This window comes from Syngnathus floridae, chromosome 6 (assembly GCF_059516105.1).
Source record: "Syngnathus floridae isolate MCC-2025c chromosome 6, RoL_Sflo_1.0, whole genome shotgun sequence".
Classification (NCBI taxonomy): Eukaryota; Metazoa; Chordata; class Actinopteri; order Syngnathiformes; family Syngnathidae; genus Syngnathus; species Syngnathus floridae.
In genome coordinates, this window is record NC_142418.1 from 15,790,787 (window position 1) to 15,810,697 (window position 19,911).

The following is a 19,911-nucleotide window of genomic DNA, read 5'->3' on the forward strand; positions in this document are numbered from 1 at the left end:
CAGCATTGCAGATGAGAATCTGTTCTCAATTGCCTCAACTTGATTTTTAAAAACTGTTAAAATCAATAAAATGCTGGAAAAATCTACAAAAACGGACTTAACTAAGAGTCTTTGCAAGTGTACACAGATGCGACGGGCCCTTGGGCAAGGCTGCGTGAAGTATACCAAAAACTTCATCCCCCAAAATGCACCGCTGTCATTGCGCAGACTCCGTGGCGTCGGGTACTACTCCACTCCCTCCTTCCTATTTTAATGCTAGCTAAGATGGTGGTTTGAGCGTAAATTGTCTCCTCAATACTAAGAAAAGACAGGGGCAAAAAACACCTTTATAGCTTTTAATTAAACGGAACAACACATCTACGGTTGTCCCAAGTGACCGCTTCGAGATATTTTGACATTACACACACATTGGCTGGCAGTCCCCGCCCAATTCGGTGTGACTCTCTTGGAGTGGAATCCTAAGCTAAATACGGACAGGGTAAGTAACGCTAACGTAAGCCAACTTGCTAAGACGAGCTAACTCGCCTTCACCCTCCCTCCCAATCGCCAAAAGGCTCCATTTGTAAAGTCGCCGAGCCGTTGCTGATCCTCGAGTCCGTTCGAAACCCGCCGGCGTGTCCCCGAGCCAGTAAGAGCGCTGTCAGACGTTTTATCCGCGGCGAAGTTGCGCCCAGCTCACCGTTAGCATTCGTAGGCCGCGTCCGTAAGCCTCTGCCGTACGTCTCCGATGTTAGCATCCCGAAGCTAGCTGATGCTAGGCGGTTATCTACAAGCGAGCTGTCAATATGTAAGGGGGGGGAAACGTCACGTCGTGTCACTGTCAACCGTTTTATAAAGTAGTTCATATCAGTGTCGTGTTGAAACTCTGCTTGCACATGCACAATTTGAATGTTAACAATCTCCGCCGCCCACCCTACGGACGCCTTTTCCCCCCTCTGTCTCCCTGCCTTCTTATATAAAAGCAGCTTCCCTTTATGCGAATGGCGGCTAATGTTAGCTTCTCCTCGGTGCTGCTCAAATAACATCTGTCAAGAAGGTACCACTCGGAAGATGGGACACACTTTTGCTCGTACTGTCCGCCGGCCAAACAATGGCTTGAGAACTGCATTGCCGTCAGCGCGGACCGCATTTGAAATGCTGCTGTTTATTTTCCTCCCCTTCGTAATGCTTTATTTGGGCTCCACAAATCTTGATCGGGCTCCCAAGTTCTGGCAGCCCGTGTTGTCACATACTAAGTAGAGCATGACTGCTAACAACACGTTATTTATACACAATCACTGCCGATGTGTACGAGGCGTTAGGTACCGCTGGAGCAAACCGAGATAAGCACGACTTTATCACATCAATAGTCATGTTATGTGCTAAACTTGAGCTTGGGACCCGGTTGGATTGTATTTGGGGCGTTTCGGTCAAATTTTGAGTTGCTTAACTGGGTCTTCATTTAATGCTGCAGGGCTCGGCTTGTATTTCTGAGGTTCTAGGCTCAAAACTCTGCTCTCAATCTCTGCTCTGGTTTTCCTGTGGGATGTTAACACCTTTTTTTGTGTAATCAAAAAAACATGCATATTAGGTTCTTGACAGCTCCGAATTGAAAGTGTAGTTTGTTTATGGCTATGATTACACTGTGTTTACACTTCTAACGAGAATCTGATACGTGTCACATACGAGCAAAAAAAATCTGAATCGATCTCCAGGGTGAGCGTAGCACAATTGGCTGCCCGGTGTATGTACCCCGCCTCTCGTGAATGGATGGATTTGGTTTGAGGTGGCACGTTGGATCAGTGGTTCTCACGTTTGTGAAATTCGAAGTTCATGTCCCTGCTCCAGCTCACCTGAGACTCGAATGTTCGCAAGCATGGTAGAAAATGGATGACTTGACAAGATTTCCCAAACGATTGGTAGTTTTGTGCTTACGTGACCTTGTGTGACCCTTTGCAGCTGTCCGCCACTGCTTTTACGCCCGACGTCCCCTTTTTCACAGCTTTCCAGTGTCCTGCATTCCCCCTTTTCGCCAAGCGCCCGGTGGCTTTGCAGCTCAAGCTTGTGAATGTCAAAACACTCGGGCGACACCTGCAGTGGAACAGATAGCTATTGCGTTTAAAAGTAGGGGGACACGTTAGCGTGGAGGATCCGAATGGAGCCTCGCTACAAAACAGTATGGCTTGATTTTGAAAGTTTTTGCACTTTCTTTCCTCCTCGCAGCTCTGCGCTCCGTGACCGCTTCAACGCTCAGCACCACCGCCCGCCGTAGGATGTCCCATAGCCCCGAAATGAAGGACGACCCCATGGAGTGCCCCCTGTGCATGGAGCCGCTGGAGATCGACGACGTCAACTTCTTCCCCTGCACCTGCGGCTACCAGATCTGCCGCTTCTGCTGGCACCGTATCCGCACAGACGAGAACGGCCTTTGCCCGGCCTGCAGAAAGGTGAGGAAGACTCGCTTAATAAACCAGGAATTGATTGAAGTTCCTTAAAATTTAAATATATTTTGTATTATCCTGACTTCAAGGGCCAGATTTCATGCAAGCCTATAAAAGAATATAACTTAGTTCCTGCAACTCAATATCCAAACAATTAGAACACAGGGGACTGACATCAGTCGTTTCGAGGTTACCAAGGTTAAGTTGCGTCGAGCATACCTAATGTTTTTTTATGAGATTGTTGTAAGTGTTTTATTTATGGCCTCGGCCTTTTATGCAAAGATTTACTGGAATAGTGACTTTACTACTGCATTAGTGGCAGACTACGCCACAGCCCGTAGCGACTTGAGCGTAAATTCAGCCAAAGCTGTTTTAATGGCTGAAATAGCAACGCTCGACTCCATGCTTGACGTTTGCTGTCTTTTCCGCAGCCATACCCAGAGGACCCCGCCGTGTACAAGCCTCTGTCACAGGAGGAGATCCAGAGGATAAAGAACGAAAAGAAGCAGAAACAGAACGAGAAGAAGCAGAAGGTGACGGAGAACCGCAAGCACTTGGCCAGCGTTCGAGTTGTTCAGAGAAACCTGGTCTTCGTGGTGGGACTCTCACAGCGCCTCGCCGACCCCGAGGTGTGCTGACATGAAATTAGCGTTAATAATAATTACTGTATATAGAATGGGCTCACGAGTGTTTTGGTTGCGCCTACAGGTCCTAAAACGACCAGAATATTTTGGTAGGTTTGGGAAGATCCATAAAGTGGTTATCAACAATAGTACATCATATGCAGGCTCACAGGTGAGTTCATAGACATTATAGCATTTTGTCTTCCCCCCCCCCCCCCCCCCCCCCCCCCCCCCAAGACTGCTTTCATAGACTTGTAGTCTGTTGCTTTGAATAATTTTGTACATGTTTTGGGGAGTATCACGTTTTGGTCACATTCAATCAAACTTTGGTTCGTCTGTGGTTCAAATAAAGTCTTCTGTTATTTGCCGCCGTAAGATCACTTAATTTGCTGTGACTCGTTTTGGTTCTCTTGGATTGTTGTGCCGAACCAAAATGAGCACATTTGCAAGACATTTTGAGGAACTTGCATTTCTCTTTGGAATCGCAACACTACAGCAAAAACTCAATGGTTGCAGCAGCTGTCTGTCTGATTTGTCTCCTCTTCATCCTTCTGATGGTCCAGGGACCGAGCGCCAGCGCGTATGTCACCTACGTCCGCCCCGAGGACGCTCTTAGGGCCATACAGTGCGTCAACAACGTGGTGGTGGATGGCAGAACACTCAAGGTAAGCGCCCCGGAAAGGACAGCAATCGTGTTTAAGTTGCTCTTATTTACATTCTCACGTTCCTCCCGCAGGCTTCTTTAGGCACGACAAAGTACTGCAGTTACTTCCTTAAAAGTATGCAGTGTCCTAAACCCGATTGTATGTATCTACATGAGCTAGGAGATGAAGCAGCGAGCTTCACTAAAGACGAAATGCAGGTAATGCAATTGGTGGTGGTGTGTCGTCACCCCGCCTTTGGTTATTGATTTGTACTGACGCTTTAATTTATTTTTTAACTTCCTCTTTTCAGGCCGGGAAACATCAAGAATATGAGCAAAAACTCCTCCAAGACTTGTATAAACTAAACCCTAGCTTTCTACAACCTCCAGCATGTGGTACAGAAAAATCAAAGAGTAAATCGGGCTTAACGCAAAGGTCAGCCTTTTCTTTCATCTTTCTGCCGTGTGCTTTTGTTGTGACGTCTCACTTTTTTTTATTTTCTTCTTCTTCTGACAGACAAAACAGTAGCAACGGTAAAGATGGGTGGCCCACGTTGTCAGGGCATAGCAAACTAGCCAATGGCCTTTCAGAGGACCGCAAGTCCCCTCCGCTGCTAGACTATCTGGACCAAGAGGGTCTCACCTCCGACGGTCTGGATACAGACCTGGGTCCTGGCCAATGCACTGCCATGTCACCCTTCTCCTCAAACTGTGACAGCAACAGGTAGGACGGGGTGACACTCTAGCTCCACGTATCACCAAAGGCTTTAAATTTTTGTCGTGTTATTAATGCACTCAAATATGCGCCTGCAGTCCCAGTGACAAGGCTTCCGAGTCAATCGCTATGGTGAACGGAGATACTCTACAACAGGTAGAACCGCTTCCGAGAATTGCTTTTTCCCCCCATTTGAAGAAGTCGGACAAGAAGACCAGCGCGATGTCTCTCTTTCCTCCCTTCCAGATAGCCACAAGCGACTCCCCCTCTCCTCCTCCGGGTTTAAGCAAGCCTAGCTTGGTGGTGCCCATCAGCGTGTCGGATCTGACGGCCCGCTCGCCCTTCGAGGGCGCGGCGGCCGAGTCACAGTCGCTCTTCTCGGACAACAGCAATTTCAGACACCCCAACCCCCTCCCCAGTGGTCTGCCCCCATTTCCTAGCAACCCCCGAACCTCTGACTGGCCCATGACTCCGGAACCGCACAGCCTCTTTACGTCAGGTAACGCAAGATTTTTTTTTCCTTCTCCTTTTTGTGGTCGTTGTTGGCTGGCACACACTTAAGTCAGCTGGAGGATCTGCGTAGCCCAATAAAGGTGCACGTTTAAAGATGTTCGTCGCTTGTTTGTGTAGTTGGCAAGTATCATTGGGACAGGATGAATTGCGTAGACCTCTATCACGCTTAGCGGTAGCTGAATTCATTTTGTCGTCCATGAGCGCACACCCCATTGACATTTTTAGGACCAAATTGAAATCAAGTGAGGTCTCTTTGGGGTCTCAAGTCTGTCATTGTGCTAATCAATTGACCACGTAAACGACTGACAGTCAACAGAGAACAAATATGATGCACCTTTTAACGGCAGATACAATTTGCCGTGTGTGTCTCTCCATGTGCCAGTGATTGTGAAAAACGTGAGGTGCTTGGGATTCTTCAAACGCTTGAATGCTAATGTTGTGTTCTCAGGGTCTGAAAAGTGCTCGAGTGTCGGATAAAGGCCAATGAAGTGCTTGGAATTATAACAGTTTCTTTCACAAGCCGTAGCTATCTGGCTGAATAGTTTGCTTGTTCGCTTGAGGCGGAGAAAGGGACATAACTTTGTGTGTGTGCTGGAATTTCATCTCTCTCTGCATTTTGGTCTACATTTGTTTTTTGTTTATGTATTGTTTATTGAGTATACAGAAACATACCTCTTTGTAGTCAGGCCAGCCAAAGACATATCTAATAGAAAAATTGCTTTGCCGCAATCCCTGTGGCCAAGTGTCAGCCGTAGTACACGACAGGGGAATCAATTAGTTCACGCAGGTCTTAGCTTTGCCTAAAGAAAAAGTGCTTTTGCTCTCTTGGCAGACACGATACCAGTGTCGTCGTCCACGGACTGGCAGGCGGCCTTCGGCTTCGGCTCGTCCAGCAAACAGCAGGACGACGACCTGGGCTTCGACCCGTTCGACGTCACCCGCAAAGCGCTGGCCGACCTGATCGAGAAGGAGCTGTCGGTGCAGGACCGGAGCCCCGCCTCCCCGGGCCCTTTCGTCCAGGGGAACAATCACGGGCCCGGCCTGCTGCCCCCGAACGGCAACGCCGGCAACTCTCACCACTTCCCCGGCGGCGTGCCCCGCATCCCCCAGATCCACCACAGAGCCATCTACAGTTCCTGCAGTTTCCCCGGCACTCATAGCAGCCAGACTAGTCAACAGCAACAGCAGCAGCAAGGCAGACCCCCTTGGATGGGCATCCCCTCGCGGAATAACCTCACACACTTGAACCACTCAGCCAGTGCTGCCTCACACAGTAATTTCTTGGACCTGAATCTGCCTCCTCAGCATAGCACAGGTCTGGGAGGGATCCCCATCTCAGGTACGTAGCCCAAAATGCATTTGCGGCCCACTGTCTGCTTTTCAAGCTAAAATGAACAGTTGACACGGCCGTTGCCTTTAGATGTTTGGATGCGACACTCCTGACCACTACTCATGCCACTAATGCCCCACTCCCTTTTTCTTCATCCATCTCGCTATTGTGTGTCTGAGGACTAGAAATGACATCACAGTTGCTGAGGTAACAACCAATCATGGCTCAGATGTTTGCCTGCGGTTTGCCCTCTTGCAGAAAACAGCGGCTCTATAGAAGGCCTAAATGTGAAAGAGTGGCAAGATGGCCTCCGAGCTCTCCTGCCCAACATCAACATCAACTTCGGAGGCCTTCCCAACTCGTCGTCCTCTTCGTCCTCGTCGTCCTCAAACAGTGTTAACCACATCGGCGGTCCGGCAGGCATTTCGCACAGCCTGAGCTGGGACAGCACCGCCAGTTGGATGGACCCCGCTATCATCACAGGTTGGTCGGACGCAGCTAAGCACACCAAAGGGCTGGCGAGCCAGTTCAGTAGGTGGGCGCCTCGGTTCTGATGCCCACTTTGTACCCCTATTTCGTGCAGGCATCCCGGCCTCAGCGGGGACCAGTTTAGACTGTCTCCAGGACGACAACCCCCCACACTGGCTCAAGTCCCTGCAGGCGCTCACGGAGATGGACGGTCCGGCCGGCTCGGTGGCGGCGCCCACCCCCCAGCCCCTCCACGGCGCCATCCTAGATGGCCACCTCCCCCTCCACCACAGAGCCGCCGCTGCCGGCTGGGCCCCCTACCTGCCCCCTGCCACAGCAAGCCCCGCCAGCCATTTCCATTCCCCCCCGCCAGGCTTCCAGACGGCCTTCAGACCCCCGGGACAGCCCGCCACAGAGTTGCTACAGAGTGCCGCTGCGGACCGCCACTGAATACAAGACTACACCCATTTACCCCAGTCATGATGTACCCCCGCCCCCTCAAAAGCGAAACACATCAATCTGCAGAGTATGAAAAATGATTAACAAAGTAACAACTATGCTTTCTTTTGGTCCACTTTTTTCTCTCTTTTTTTGATTGTGGCACACGAATGATCCATCATAACCTCCATCTGCTACCATCACCACTTCTTAGACCTAGATGGGGGAGAGGGGGACTCCAACATAGCACTGAGCACCCTAAAACTGACAAAAGAGTCAATTAAGCTTAAGTGAGGGTCTTCTTTTTAAACGTAACTAACCTAAAGTGTGAACCATTGTTGGACAGACGGCGCCGTCAATTTTTTATTTAGATTTTTTTTTTTAACGGAGCAAAGCAAGCTGTGAATCAAGGATGAGAGTTGTCGCCTGGCTTTATTGCTTGCCGAGGGGCGACGCGGGATAGGCTTCGGGGAATTACAGGGCGCGCAGGCTATGCACGGGGCTCCCCGTAAGGTGGAGGGAGACACCAAAAGGACCCCGGCTCCAGAGGCCCAGATTCGCTCTCCCGGGGACATTTTTGCTGAACCTCTGTATCAGAGGGTAGAGCAGTGCCCGATTGCAGGGGAGGGTCGTGTAAGTGAGGGGGGAGTCCGCCCCCGCGGGAAATGGTGGCACATATCCTGAGCACGAGGGTTAGACTCCTTACTCACAGTGCCACCGTGTGGTACCTACAGTAGCCTAGCCCTAATATGGACGGCCACCAAGTAAATAGAAGGAAAACTCGATGGGAGAAGAGGAGGATTTAAGTACTAACTAGGGAGGTTAGGTTGGGAGCGATCGGCCCCTCGCCCCACCTTGTCCACCCGCGAGGGCTTAATTGAGGCCTTAATGGAGCGGAGAGAGAACAGGGCTCGGGTGCATGGAGGAGGTGAGCTCTCATGTCTGTGATTGCAATATTAGAGAGCCCCAGACATGACATGTGAGGGATGAATGACACTGTTCAATAATTGGGTATAACATACGCACCAACTACTAATTTGGGACCGCAAAATAAACGTGATGTGTACACAAAGTACTCATTTGTGACAGTGAAGTAGAAATTTGTGTTGGTGAAATACTGTGCCACAAAATGCTAATGATTTTTGTCCACAATGCTAATTAGATACCACGGGCATGAAACACTAATTTGTGGCTACAAAGCCCTAATTAATGACAAAATAATGATTAGAACGTCCAGCTAAGCAAATGGAGCACTCCTTGGCTGCAAGACGTGCAAGTCACTGTAAATCTCCCAGCCCAGCATACAACCAAAAAAAATCTGTGGATACATATATTTTATGTATCTTCTGCCATCTAGTGGATGGTCATGTAATAGTTCTGCGTTTCATGACACTTTGTGCGTCTGTTCTTTATCAATCTTGTGACCACGGTTGATTTATTTCCCTACCTGTCATGTCTGGGGTTACGTTATTGTGTGCAACTTGAGCGTGTGTCACAAAGAAAGGTGCTGCAATACAAAGTACTGTAGTGGTGAATCTCAGCCTTTTTTTCTCCCCATCATCTTGACTTCATCCCCTGCCACCTTTCGCCTTTCTTCTTTTCAAGTCTTAATTTGTGACCCTCGTTTGCTCTCCTCCTCCCCTTTCCGCTGTCCCCCGTTTAACAGTATTGACTCACAATGATCAAAATGGGAGAAGCTGCCACAGTCATGAATAGGGTTTTAACACAATGCCTTGAGGAGGAAAGAAAAAAAACTGAAAAATTGAGGCGCTTAAAAGGAAGTTAAACTGTCCTCTGCAGGTCTGGAAGATGAACCTTAAATAAAACAGAAAACTCAAAACCTAGTGTTTGTCTGCTGTTGTCATTTACAGAGGCCTATTGAGCTGTTTAATGTTGCCCACCAGAGGGCGACATAACACTCAGCCAAGTCTGCTTATGACGTGTGTTTCTTAATCTAGCCTGCAGAGGGCGACTCCACTGGCTTTTTATAAAAGAAAGAACACATTCTCGTGTTCTATTTATACTTTAATTAATGTAATTATAAATATCTTATATAGTACAGTAAAATGTTGAATGTATGTGGACTAAAATGTATATATTCTTTCATGTTGGTTGGATAAGAAATGTTTTGGAACTTTTTATTTACAAAATTAATTGAACAATGAAGAATCACAACACTACTCCATCAAAATAAAGACAAGAAAATACGACTCGCATACACTAACCCGATAGCGGGGTCGTCATCGTTTCAAACTGGAGGAATAAAACAATAAATAAAATGAATAAATACATTTTAGTGGGGAAAAAACTTTTAAGAACAGTGTCCGGGTTATATGAGCGAGTTTCGATGTTGCTGACAATGACGTTCACGTATGGTCCTTACAGGTGGGCACGTCCATCACCTGGTGGCAGTCATTGCAGTGCACGGCGCAGCACCAGTGGAATTTGCACTCGCACTTGGCGCTGCGGCTCACCCGCGCCGTGTCGTAACCTCGCCCGCAGCACATGACCGAGCAGCTGTCTGCGCCCCGAGACGTCCCGTTGCACCGCCGCCCGCCCGTGCCCAAGGACCCTGCGAAGTATACGTGCGTCACGGTCAGCGTTGAAACGCCCACGGCAATTTAGCGTCACCGACTGCGCTTTTAGGATAACCTGCGTCGTGGTCGGGCACACAGAAGTCCGGAGATTCGTCCGAGTAGACCAGCTGGTTCTTCCCAGGCGCCGTGCGTCTTCCCCACGCACGCAGCGTCGTCAAAGCCGCTCCGTACTGGTTGACGGCCACGTGGACGGCGCGCTCATATTTGCGCCTGAGTTCGTCTCCGGTTCGGCGGAAGTCGGCCATGGCCAGCCAGCAGGTGCGCGCGCTGCATGAGCCGCTCACACCGTGGCACTTGCACTCCAGGCTCAGGAGACGCTTTACTGCCTGATGGGCGTGTAAAAAACACAAGTAACATGTCACGCTGATATGTCGTGTCATATAAAATATTTGTTGACCACTCATCCACGAGTAAAATTCCCTTTTTTAACGTTACTCTTCCAAAGGTAACACCTGAGTGACGTCATGTATAAAGGAGCAAGGGGCGGGGCGGGACGTGACGTCACCTTGCGCCCGGCCCTGTTGTTGTGAAGGTTGATCAGGGCACGTGCGTCGGGCTCCTTTCTCTCCTTGGCGTCCACAAAAGCGTGTGCGAAGCGGGCGGCGTGCTCCACGTGGTCACTGCAGCCACCCCAGTCGAAGGTACCGACCCGGTCCTGCCAAGAACCCGTCTTACGCGGGTCGCAGGAGCAAGAATCCAGCTCGCCGCGGCTGCACGCTCGCGCCAGCGTGTGTACCACGCCCGCCGACGAGATGGCGTATATGAAAGCCACCTCGCGGCTGCCTGAGGGGGAGCGGGCGCCATCAGCGTCCGGACCCGTGACGATAACAACCCGTCCCGGACTCACCGCGCAGCAGCAAGCGTCCAAACAGACTATGGTCCCGCGCCACCGTGTTGCAGTTCCAGCGGTGATTGCGAAACTGGTGCTGGCACTCGGAAATCCAGTCCTGCACGCCGGCACCGATGGCTTGCATCACTCGGGGATGCTGGCGACACAGCTGCCGCTGCTCGCTCACCAGCCCCGGGATGTTGTCGCACATCACGCGAGAGCCCAGAGTGCTCATGTACCTGTTTGGAAGGTAACCAGGCAGCAGCTACACTTCACCACACAAGTGAACATTTACATGATAAATAATCAAATGTAACTTTCAATAACAAAGTACACTATCGTTTCCATGTATTGTCCACTTTGCCAAAGCAGAGTAAAAAAAAAAAAAAAAAAAAAAAGCACACTAATGATGATAATGATAATCACTTACATCTACAAAGCACTTTTCCAGGTTCTAGAATTTGCTCGAATAAGTGATTATATTCCGGAGTTGGCTTCATGTCCACGTCAGGAATTAATAATCGAGAGGCTACAGTCGAGAGACGTGTATGATTATTGCAAGAGGTGTTGAAATGTTTGCCGTGAAGGGAAAAAGCACCAAGAGACCGGTTGAGACTTGTAAAGATACCGTAAAGGATTTCAATAGACAGCAGCAAGAACATTTGATAACTTTAGTGGAATGACTAAAAAATTATGAGGGCAAACTACAGCAAAAGGTCAAATGCAACAATGTGAACCTGCAGCCAAGAAAACTTCATGACAATTCATGCAAAGGCATCTAATAAAAAAAAAAAAAGCTTCATACTTTCAGAGCAGCGCAATGATGCAAACTCACCACCAAGACGCGTCGACACTCAGCACACACACGGTCGCGCACACGCACCAACATAGTCCACACGCCGAGGCGTTCATGTCGGCCGCGCGGGATCACTTTTGTTGCATGTCCGCCGAGAGCACGAGTGGCAAATGAGAGGCGGCGGCGCAACGGGGCGGGAAGCACCAACGAGTCTTCACGTCCTTCTGCTTGGGTGGCCGAGGCGCGCGCAAAGAATCCGCGACACTGGAATGTTTCAATCACGTTAATTTCCTGACTCGCTTCATAAAGAATTTATGGAGGAGCTGATTAATACTTGGCCTTTTCAAAATAATGACAGTATGCCAATTGGCTGGCGTTTTGCCGATTAACGTATTTTTCGGACTATAAGGCGCACTTGAAAATCTATCAAGAGTGCGTCTTATAATCAATCAGAAGCACCTCAAAGTGAAGTTGAATGACGTGACTTTGGATCTGAAAAATAAATGGCAGTGGAAGAAATGCGATTTAATTGTCAAGGACACCATGCGTCAAATTATGCTTTTTGAAAAACGCTTTTACTTTGATGCATTTCAGGAAACAAATACTTTGGCCATTTGAAACTTCTTTATCAACATATTTCCTTCAGAACTCCTAAACATCAAAACTTATACATTTGAACATACCCTTGTAAAATTATGTTTTGCAAGACCACAACATAGTTTTATAAAAAAAAGAAAACAGGATTCAACTTTACAAGAAGTCTTGCTTGCATCATACAAACAAATGCGTGTGGTTACAAGAATGTGAAGACGTTTGCTAACTTTGGCAGATAGCCACGGCTGAGGAAGAGGAGGGTCACCCCCAGTGCGGCTGCGGCGACGCTCGCGACGGCCGGCAGCGTCCTCTGGTCGCGGGCGACGGGCGGAGGAAGCCGACAGCTATTTGGGGCCTTGTTCATCTGTGTGGGAAAACCATTGATTTTAGTCCACTTGGGGCTCGACAGTAATGTCAATAGTTGGACCGACCCATTTCCAGCCCCGCCCCAACAGACCTTCAGAACTGTGCTCCCCACAACCTTCAGCTCAGACCCACATGGCTTTGCTACAGGTACCTTTGTAGGTACGGACCCCGCTGAGACATGACACAGCTGAGGTACCCCCCCCCCCCCAATTTGTCTCCTTCAACTCTACACACCCCTCAACCCGGACCCAACCCATCAGCCCTCTAAATTCCGTCACCCCACAACCTGCATCACCGACGCTGACCCCCTCCCTCCCCCCCATCTTCCCTCCTCCTGGTGTCTGTGTGCTGACAGGGCTGTGTCACGGTGGTGCTGACTTATTGGCTGTGAGGATTCGCTCCTGTCACGCTAAAGTCTGCCACGAACACACACGCACACACGTGCTGGAGCTTGTCAACATTCGCATACAGTATGCGCAAGTTTACCGACCTGGCAGAGCAGATTGTGCAGGCAGTTGACTTCGGTCTGCAGGTCTTTGGTCTGCATCATGAGTTGGCTGCACACGTCCTGGGCCTCCCTCTTGTGGTCCAGGGTGAAAACCAGCTGCACACATTGGCACACAAATGCGCAAAGCAAATTTTTTTTTTAGCTCCACATTATATTGAACCTGATTGGTTGACGACGCACGTGTCCAAACATGCGGTGTACCTTGAAGACCTGCAGGGGGAGGCGGCGGGTGGTGTCCTGGATGGTTTCAGTCAGACAGCAGCATTGCTGATTCAGCTTGATCAGGAAGTTGAGCAGCTCCTCGCTCCTGAAGAACACACACAAGAAGTTTAGTGAATGGATACAAACGATAGTGATTATCTAAAAGAAGGAGCGCCGCAGCAGCAAACAGGTGGCTGGCCGAAGAAGTGATGGGTTTTCCTTCGAGCGGCGCAGCGGACAGCGCGACTTATTGATAGTTGTTATCTTAGCGCTCCATCTGCGCACTCCGTCAGGGTGAGCCGTGTAAACAGTGTCAGGCGGCGCAGCCTCCCTTCTCCCCTACTCCTAGTTTGTCTAGCGTGGCGATGACAGCACGCCCGCACAAATAGCTCATGTTATGTTACGCTTTGTTGTTTTACGCAGGGAAAAAATGGGTGAGCCTGCCAGTCAATTTTTTTTAAGTTCCTCGTTTTGGTTGCTCTTCAAGACATTTGTTCTTATTTATTCCAAGTGAATACATTTTAACAATAATTTTTTAGTTTGTTTTATTATATCCAACTTGGGATCCACGAACAACCTATAAATTGTGTTTTGCTTTTCAGCGGCACAAAAGTGATCCTGAGATTCCCCGTTCAATTGATCAAAAGTTCTCCGTGTCGCTAAGTGGTGAGGCCTGGGCCCTGGTCAAGCCTTCCACCATCCTTCTGTCTCTTGACGTCAGTCCGCCGAGTCTTCGCGGAGCAATTGGGTGCTCCGAGATGACTCTGCGGCGAGCTCATGTCGCCTCTCGCCTTACAAATCATTAGAGCTCCACTTAAACCATTAGCAAAGGTTTAGATGATCGCAAATGAGGATGAGAGATGCTCGCAGGTATGATGGACGACTTCCAGTGGGGGAGGAACGACTGGCTTGATGCTATTCGACTATGTTGGTCCAGAATTACGGACTGAGAGGCAAGACGTTGTACGAACCCGCTGTCGGTCACTCCGAGTTGCTCGATGGTGCCCAGGTCCAGTTTGTCCAGATGCATCTGCTGCAGAGCGCTCAGAACCTTCTTCTGGTCTGCTGCTTCTGTGATTCCGACCTATAAGATTACAGATGGCCTCAGAGAACATTTTTGGATCTAGAATATTTTTGTTTTCATATAGTTCTTTTATAAACTACAACCATATTGTATAATAGAAGTGGGCACATAGAGAAGTAGATTATCTTTTAAATGGCTCAGCTGTTTAGGTTTCCCATGAAGACAACAATGTCAAATTCCTAAAATGCTCCCAAACATGAAGCGATAATCACAGGAGCGTATCAGTCATACGTGTGCAGCATGAGCTACCCTCATCCTCATGTGAACTGACAGTGGTTGCGGTCACCCTCTACCTTCTCCAGGTCCTCCTCCTCCATAGTCAGCAGCTTGCTCCAGGTGATGTCCTTCTCCTGTGAGGGAGGGAGCACGGCACAACTTGAGCGATGCGCCTGCATGGACGGCACCAGCATCTGTCAAACTGAACCTCCTCCAGGTACCGTGCTAGTAAAATATGTAAACTGCACACCTCATTACATGAAAATGTCATAGCGAGTGCCTCACAGCTGCTACTGTAACATCTCACCTGTGGAGCTAATAAGATAGACCGTGTGATATCATTAATCAATATGATGACATCAGGGAGATGTGGGAAGGCCACCCTGGAAATTTGTCGGAGCCAGGGATGATGTGAAATGTGTCGAAGCGTTTTTTGTTAGCCTTGGAAGAAAGTGGAGACATAATACAAACAGCGTTGACGTACATGCATGATGTCGATGAGGTAGTCGAGATCCAGACCGTGAAGAAGGAGCTCCATCTCATCCAGCTTGGGCACGCTGGTGCGTAAAAAGAAACTGTGTGACTTTGAGGGATTTGATTTCGTGTTTATCAGGGCAAAAATTGTGATTCCTGCAGTTGCGGAGAGAATCCAACAGAGGGCGCCAAACGCAAAAGTTACCTCTGTGACGTTTTTCAGGGAAGACAGCCAGCTCCGTGTGAACTGGTGGTGTTTTACCTTTCGGCAAAAGATGGAGTGTTGGACTTGACGATCGTAGAAAGGCTTTCCTTCGTGGAGTCGAAAGGTAGCACGGGATCGACGTTCAAAGCTGAGGAGAGAATCCTGGCGATCTGCACGGTTTTTGGAATGAACAGAACACTTCGAAACAAGCAGCTTGAAACACAAAAGTGTTCATTGAAGTTGAGTAGGTCAGACAGAAGTTGCTCAATGGAGAATTTGTGATGATGGCACCTGCATGTGCTTGAGAAGCAAAGCTAGCTCAGCGGGACTTTTCCCCTCGGTGGTGGCGATGCTGCTGTCGGCTCCCAGCTGGAGGAGCTTCAGCACGGCCTTTTCCTGGCCGTGGTGCACGGCCACCGACAAGGCCTGAAACGTTACCGTGGTTACACGCACGCACGAGGAACCGCAACAATGTCACATACGGTGTATCCGTTGGCGTTTTGCATATTGAGGTCGGCTCCGTGAGACGCCAGCAGGTTGAGGACCTTGCAGTAGTTGTCTCTGGCAGCGAACATCAGGCATGTCATCTGAGATCTAAAAAAAAAAAAAAAAGAGAGAGAATTTACACACTTTCAACATTAACCTTGCTCCGACTTGCGCATGAATTTTACATTTGGACTATTTAAATAAAGTTTTCACCCTGAAAAAACATCAGGGTAATTTTAACGGGTTTTTTTTGTTTTTTTTTAAACTGGTGAGATAAGCTAAAGACAATTCCTCTTTCAATAACAGCAATGGCACTGTTGAGACAAACACTGTACTGTACATCAGTCACTTTTTTTTTTTCACATCATACGTCCGCGGCGAGCTCACTGTTGACTTGCAGCGGTGATTTAGTGAGTCGTCTGGGAAAGACTCGGCGCTGGTCAAACAGCGTGACGGCGAACAGTCAAATTAATCACCCTGGCGTAGACAAAAGTTAATGTTTGATGTCAATTTGCGCGCATTCCTGCTCACTTCACCACGGCGCACTTCCTCTTGGAGCAGTGGGAACGGGGAACGCTCACGTCGTCCGTTTCTACCGTCGGCCCGACAGCCCTCGCGAGGTCTTTCTCATACGGTTTCCGTGCAAGCGGTCCAATCAGCGGGACCGTACATCATTCTTATCAGCGCGACTGTCCGACCATAAAAAGGTCAAGTTGAGATTTAAGGTCAGAGTAGACGGGACTTTTCAATAGGCGAACTGAACCATCTTGTTATGTCACAGGTCAGATCGACCCGGCGGGCAATGCCAGGAAAAGCGGGCGAGTTTAAAAAGCGGGAATATCTTTGTCGTATTTATTTATTCGGCTTTCGGGCGGAACGGCAGTCGCAGGCCCAGACTCACATGTGCATGGCAGCCCGAAGCCACTTCCCGCCTCAACAGTTGAGTAAACGTGAGCGCGTGAGAACAATTGGGGGTCCGCGTCGGGTTTGTTGGGAGTGCGTTTGTTTACACCCAAGCAGAGGCAGCTGGTGTTCATTTTTTGGTCAGATGCTCCGACGTAAGCGACGGCGGACGTTTGATGGAATCTAACCACATCAACGTACGCGCCGCTCGGCGCCGTGGGGGGTTTGTCGTCATCGCTGCGAAACTGCTTCGCTCAAATATTTGGTTGAGGAGGGAAATGAACACTTGGCACTGGTAGAGCAACAGTGTGTTAGCGTGTAAGCTAAACAGAAGATGCATTGTCATCGTAGCGAGAAAAAAAATTAACGGCAAAACAAGTTTTAAGATTGCAGCAACTTTTCGTTTCAATGAATAAGCTAATCGATTAGTTGTTGATGAACTGATTGACTCCTTTGTACAACAATCGTACATTTGAACCAGATCTGAGCCAGATTGAACTTCCTTGCACCCAACCAACTCACGTGTCCGCCATGTTGGGGTCGGCGTTCCTGGAGAGCAGAAGCTCCACACAGCGAGCAATTTTGTCCTCCTTTGCCGATGCAGTGCAGCTGGCCATCAACACCGACCTGCCACCTACAAACAGGAACATCACATTTACTCAAGAAGAACATGTGACGAGTCATCCATGGGGTAAAACTTCACGCCTAAAGCTTGTCCGTCTGCTTCAACGTCCCCAGTTACTATAAAATGGCCGCTTCAAACCAAAATGGCAGACAAAAAAAGTTTTTGCACCATGTACTCACCCCCAACTGAGATTTTCTTATGTTGAGATTTACATTACTGAAGTTATTTTCATTTTTTTATGATTTAGATTGGATTTAACTACGTTAGCATCATTGACGTCTGGAGTTGTTCCTGCTCAATTCCAATTTAGTTCCGGCAATGTGTTATTTATTTGTGTTATTATTTGTGTTTGGGCCTCACCATCTGTCTATGTGGAACTGTGTCTTTGTTGTTTATATATTCTTTGCGTGGGTGCAAACCAGACGAGTCCGACATGTGTGTGTATGGGATCGGAGTAAATAAATGCTGATCCAGAGATTTTGCTGAGCGGGAATGGCAGCAGTGTGGCGACCGGGATGTGTGTCGTTCATGCGTTCATTTGTGAGAAAAAAAAAAGGCCATTGGTGCATTTAGTTGTTTACTGCACCTGCCTCCAACATCAAGTAGCTGAGTAAAGATGTAGACCTTCACGCCATGAAAGAATTGTTCCCGCCGGCTTTTTTGAAGCAGGCAGACCTTGACGCAACACATGCAAAGGATGGCGAGGCAGTGCCTGAACTAAAAACAACTCCCAAGGATCAGAGGTGTGGTGTTTCTGCAACATTTCCTCTTTGGCGTCATCGCTGTTAAGTAAAGTCAGATGAACCATGTTGTTGTTAGCGGCCTGACCATGCCGCTGTGTTCTTCTTGCCTTAGTAACTATACTAGTGAAAGTTAAATGTTGGAGTGGTTCTATGTGATAATTATTTGTTCCTGAGAGAGACCTTTGCTGAAGTTGGCGTTGGCTCCCCGATCCAGAAGCACTTTGGCCACATTGTAGTCCGCCACACTGACAGCACACATCAGAGGTGTGCAGTCAAAGCCCAGGCTGCTCTCCACATCCATGCCTGTGTATAATATCCACAAGATTACTACTAGATGGCTCACAAAAACATTTTTAATTGCTGTTGTTGGAATGAAAAGGTTCTTGCCATTGTCCAGCAGCTGTTCAATGGCAGCAACGTTGCCTTCTCTGATGGCTGATTTTAGCAAATTGACTTTTTCTGTCCCGGTATTATCAGCATTCTGTCACAATAACAAATACACTAGTTAGATTTTTTTTAAAAAGTAAGCAACAGTATCATGTATTCAATGCAAGCAATTTGAATGCACAATTGTTTTTATCTTCTTGCAAAGTCAAGAGATCAGATGATGACAGTATCTCCTGCAAATATTCAAAATCAAATGAGTCGGACTTGGGTTCGAACAAATGTAATCGGCACATTCCTATTTTAGAAGCCTTATTCATCAAATCTAAGCCTACTTATTTAATAAGTATGACCCAACTGAATCAGACTTTAAGAACTTTTGCATTTATGATTTAGATATTCGAGGTAAACAAAAAAAATTTTTTTTGCAGCGACTGGAGTTTGTAGCTTGCAACATTTATCAATGCACACCATCTAATTAATAAAATAAGTTATTTTGTGATCTGTTTCAATTCAATTGCACAAGAATGTTGACCAACGTAATCTCATTTTGACGGACATCGAGGAACGCAACTGGCCTGGTTGACTTGTTAGCATTGCTAATGGCGGGCAAGCCAAGCGAGCGACTTCCGGTAGGATGACGAAGTTTTTTCTTGTTTCCAAATCAAACTTACCTGAATATCGTAAATCTTTTTGTCACGGGGGCGCTCCATGAACCAGTCATCGCTGCTTGAGTCGCTTTCATATCCAGCTGGGAATGAAATAGCCTTCGAGTCCTCCATGACGACTCTGCAATGTTGACGAAGCAGCGGAGAACACAAATTAACAGGCTAGGTGGCGCCAACAACATATACATATATACTGCTTCTTAAGTATTTTATATTTATTAACGCTTTCCTTGTATTTTACAATGTTTATATATGGTATTTTTAGCGGCAAATTATTGAGAAGGAACTAACTCACACAATCCAGTGTTTGCATGAATGTCCAGCAGAGGTCAGTGTTTCCTCTACTGAGAGCTTCAAGGAGAATCTCGAGCTGTTGTGTGTTTTATTTTATTTTAAACGGTTTCAAAAAGACAGACAATCCAATCAAAGACAATCCCTGTCAGCGTGAGTCAGCCACAGCTTTTCAAATGAATTGGACCAAAACAATTTGAACACACCTAAAGCGCTGATAAGACTTCACCACACCGTGCCTACTTTATTGGAGTTCCCCTGTGGAATGTTTTTTGTCCTTCCTCCCTTTCCTGAAACTGTGCGTCGTATGAAACCGAAGATTTTTTGTTTTTTTAAGACGTTTCTTAAGACGATTTCCCGTAGCGGAACTCTTTCTACCGATTAGTGTGGTGTGATGAAATATGGAGAAACAAAAATACAATCTGTCAATCTGTAAGGGACACCTTTCCAGGGGGATGCCTGTGATTATTACTAGTATATTTTTAATGCACTTTTATCTTTTCCAAATGGTTAAATCAGTTGTACTATACAGTCCAAATAAATGTAATTTAATGTATTTTTTATTAATTTATTTTGAATAAATTCATAGTCTAGTTTAATTGATCAAATATTAGCGTTAGCCATACGTTCTATGTTTTAACTTTGTATTAATTTGAAGTTTCACATAGAAAAATAAGTTGAACCAGCAGTTCAAATCAATTTAATTTGGAAATTTTCATTTGTTTTTGTTTACTTTTTCACTAATGATGGACTTTGTTAATTTGGACTTTTTTAACTTTAGTTTGAAATCA

The 19,911-nt window shown here is 47.5% G+C and overlaps 3 protein-coding genes and 1 long non-coding RNA gene across 8 annotated transcripts; 2 read left to right on the forward strand and 2 right to left on the reverse strand.

Moving 5' to 3' along the window:
• The first annotated feature begins 229 nt into the window (after nt 1–229).
• On the forward strand, nt 230–8,994 carry cnot4a (CCR4-NOT transcription complex, subunit 4a). 4 transcript variants are annotated; one of them, XM_088378439.1, is made up of 13 exons: nt 230–478; nt 2,203–2,426; nt 2,852–3,049; nt 3,129–3,214; nt 3,600–3,708; nt 3,780–3,905; nt 3,998–4,122; nt 4,204–4,410; nt 4,500–4,557; nt 4,648–4,900; nt 5,747–6,253; nt 6,503–6,727; nt 6,828–8,994. In XM_088378439.1, the coding sequence occupies exons 2-13, from the start codon at nt 2,253–2,255 to the stop codon at nt 7,160–7,162; spliced, it is 2,403 nt and encodes an 800-aa protein (XP_088234565.1). In that variant the 5' UTR covers nt 230–478; nt 2,203–2,252; the 3' UTR covers nt 7,163–8,994. The 4 variants fall into 4 exon arrangements, with proteins under 4 accessions (XP_088234565.1, XP_088234568.1, XP_088234567.1 ...); XM_088378442.1 differs by having other exon boundaries at nt 231–478; nt 3,129–3,215; nt 3,607–3,708; XM_088378441.1 differs by lacking the exon at nt 230–478 and adding an exon at nt 485–628.
• Nucleotides 8,995–9,262: 268 nt separating this feature from the next.
• wnt2 (wingless-type MMTV integration site family member 2) lies at nt 9,263–11,552 on the reverse strand. The gene is made up of 5 exons (XM_088378452.1): nt 11,412–11,552; nt 10,595–10,815; nt 10,253–10,530; nt 9,803–10,073; nt 9,263–9,722 (listed from the first exon to the last, which is right to left on the reverse strand). Exons 1-5 carry the CDS (start codon nt 11,486–11,488, stop codon nt 9,517–9,519), a joined length of 1,053 nt encoding a protein of 350 aa, XP_088234578.1. The 5' UTR covers nt 11,489–11,552; the 3' UTR covers nt 9,263–9,516.
• Nucleotides 10,260–16,877, forward strand: LOC148396863 (uncharacterized). Its single transcript, XR_015859014.1, has 3 exons — nt 10,260–10,826; nt 12,202–12,524; nt 14,428–16,877. It is a non-coding gene; the product is annotated as an uncharacterized LOC148396863 (long non-coding RNA).
• On the reverse strand, nt 11,926–19,404 carry asz1 (ankyrin repeat, SAM and basic leucine zipper domain containing 1). 2 transcript variants are annotated; one of them, XM_088378451.1, is made up of 14 exons: nt 19,327–19,404; nt 18,836–18,950; nt 18,165–18,258; nt 17,958–18,080; nt 16,932–17,043; nt 15,503–15,614; nt 15,312–15,446; nt 15,078–15,190; nt 14,826–14,898; nt 14,419–14,475; nt 14,013–14,125; nt 13,042–13,147; nt 12,823–12,936; nt 11,926–12,330 (listed from the first exon to the last, which is right to left on the reverse strand). In XM_088378451.1, the coding sequence occupies exons 2-14, from the start codon at nt 18,941–18,943 to the stop codon at nt 12,166–12,168; spliced, it is 1,425 nt and encodes a 474-aa protein (XP_088234577.1). In that variant the 5' UTR covers nt 18,944–18,950; nt 19,327–19,404; the 3' UTR covers nt 11,926–12,165. The 2 variants fall into 2 exon arrangements, with proteins under 2 accessions (XP_088234577.1, XP_088234576.1); XM_088378450.1 differs by lacking the exon at nt 19,327–19,404 and adding an exon at nt 19,127–19,165.
• Nucleotides 19,405–19,911: the final 507 nt, after the last annotated feature.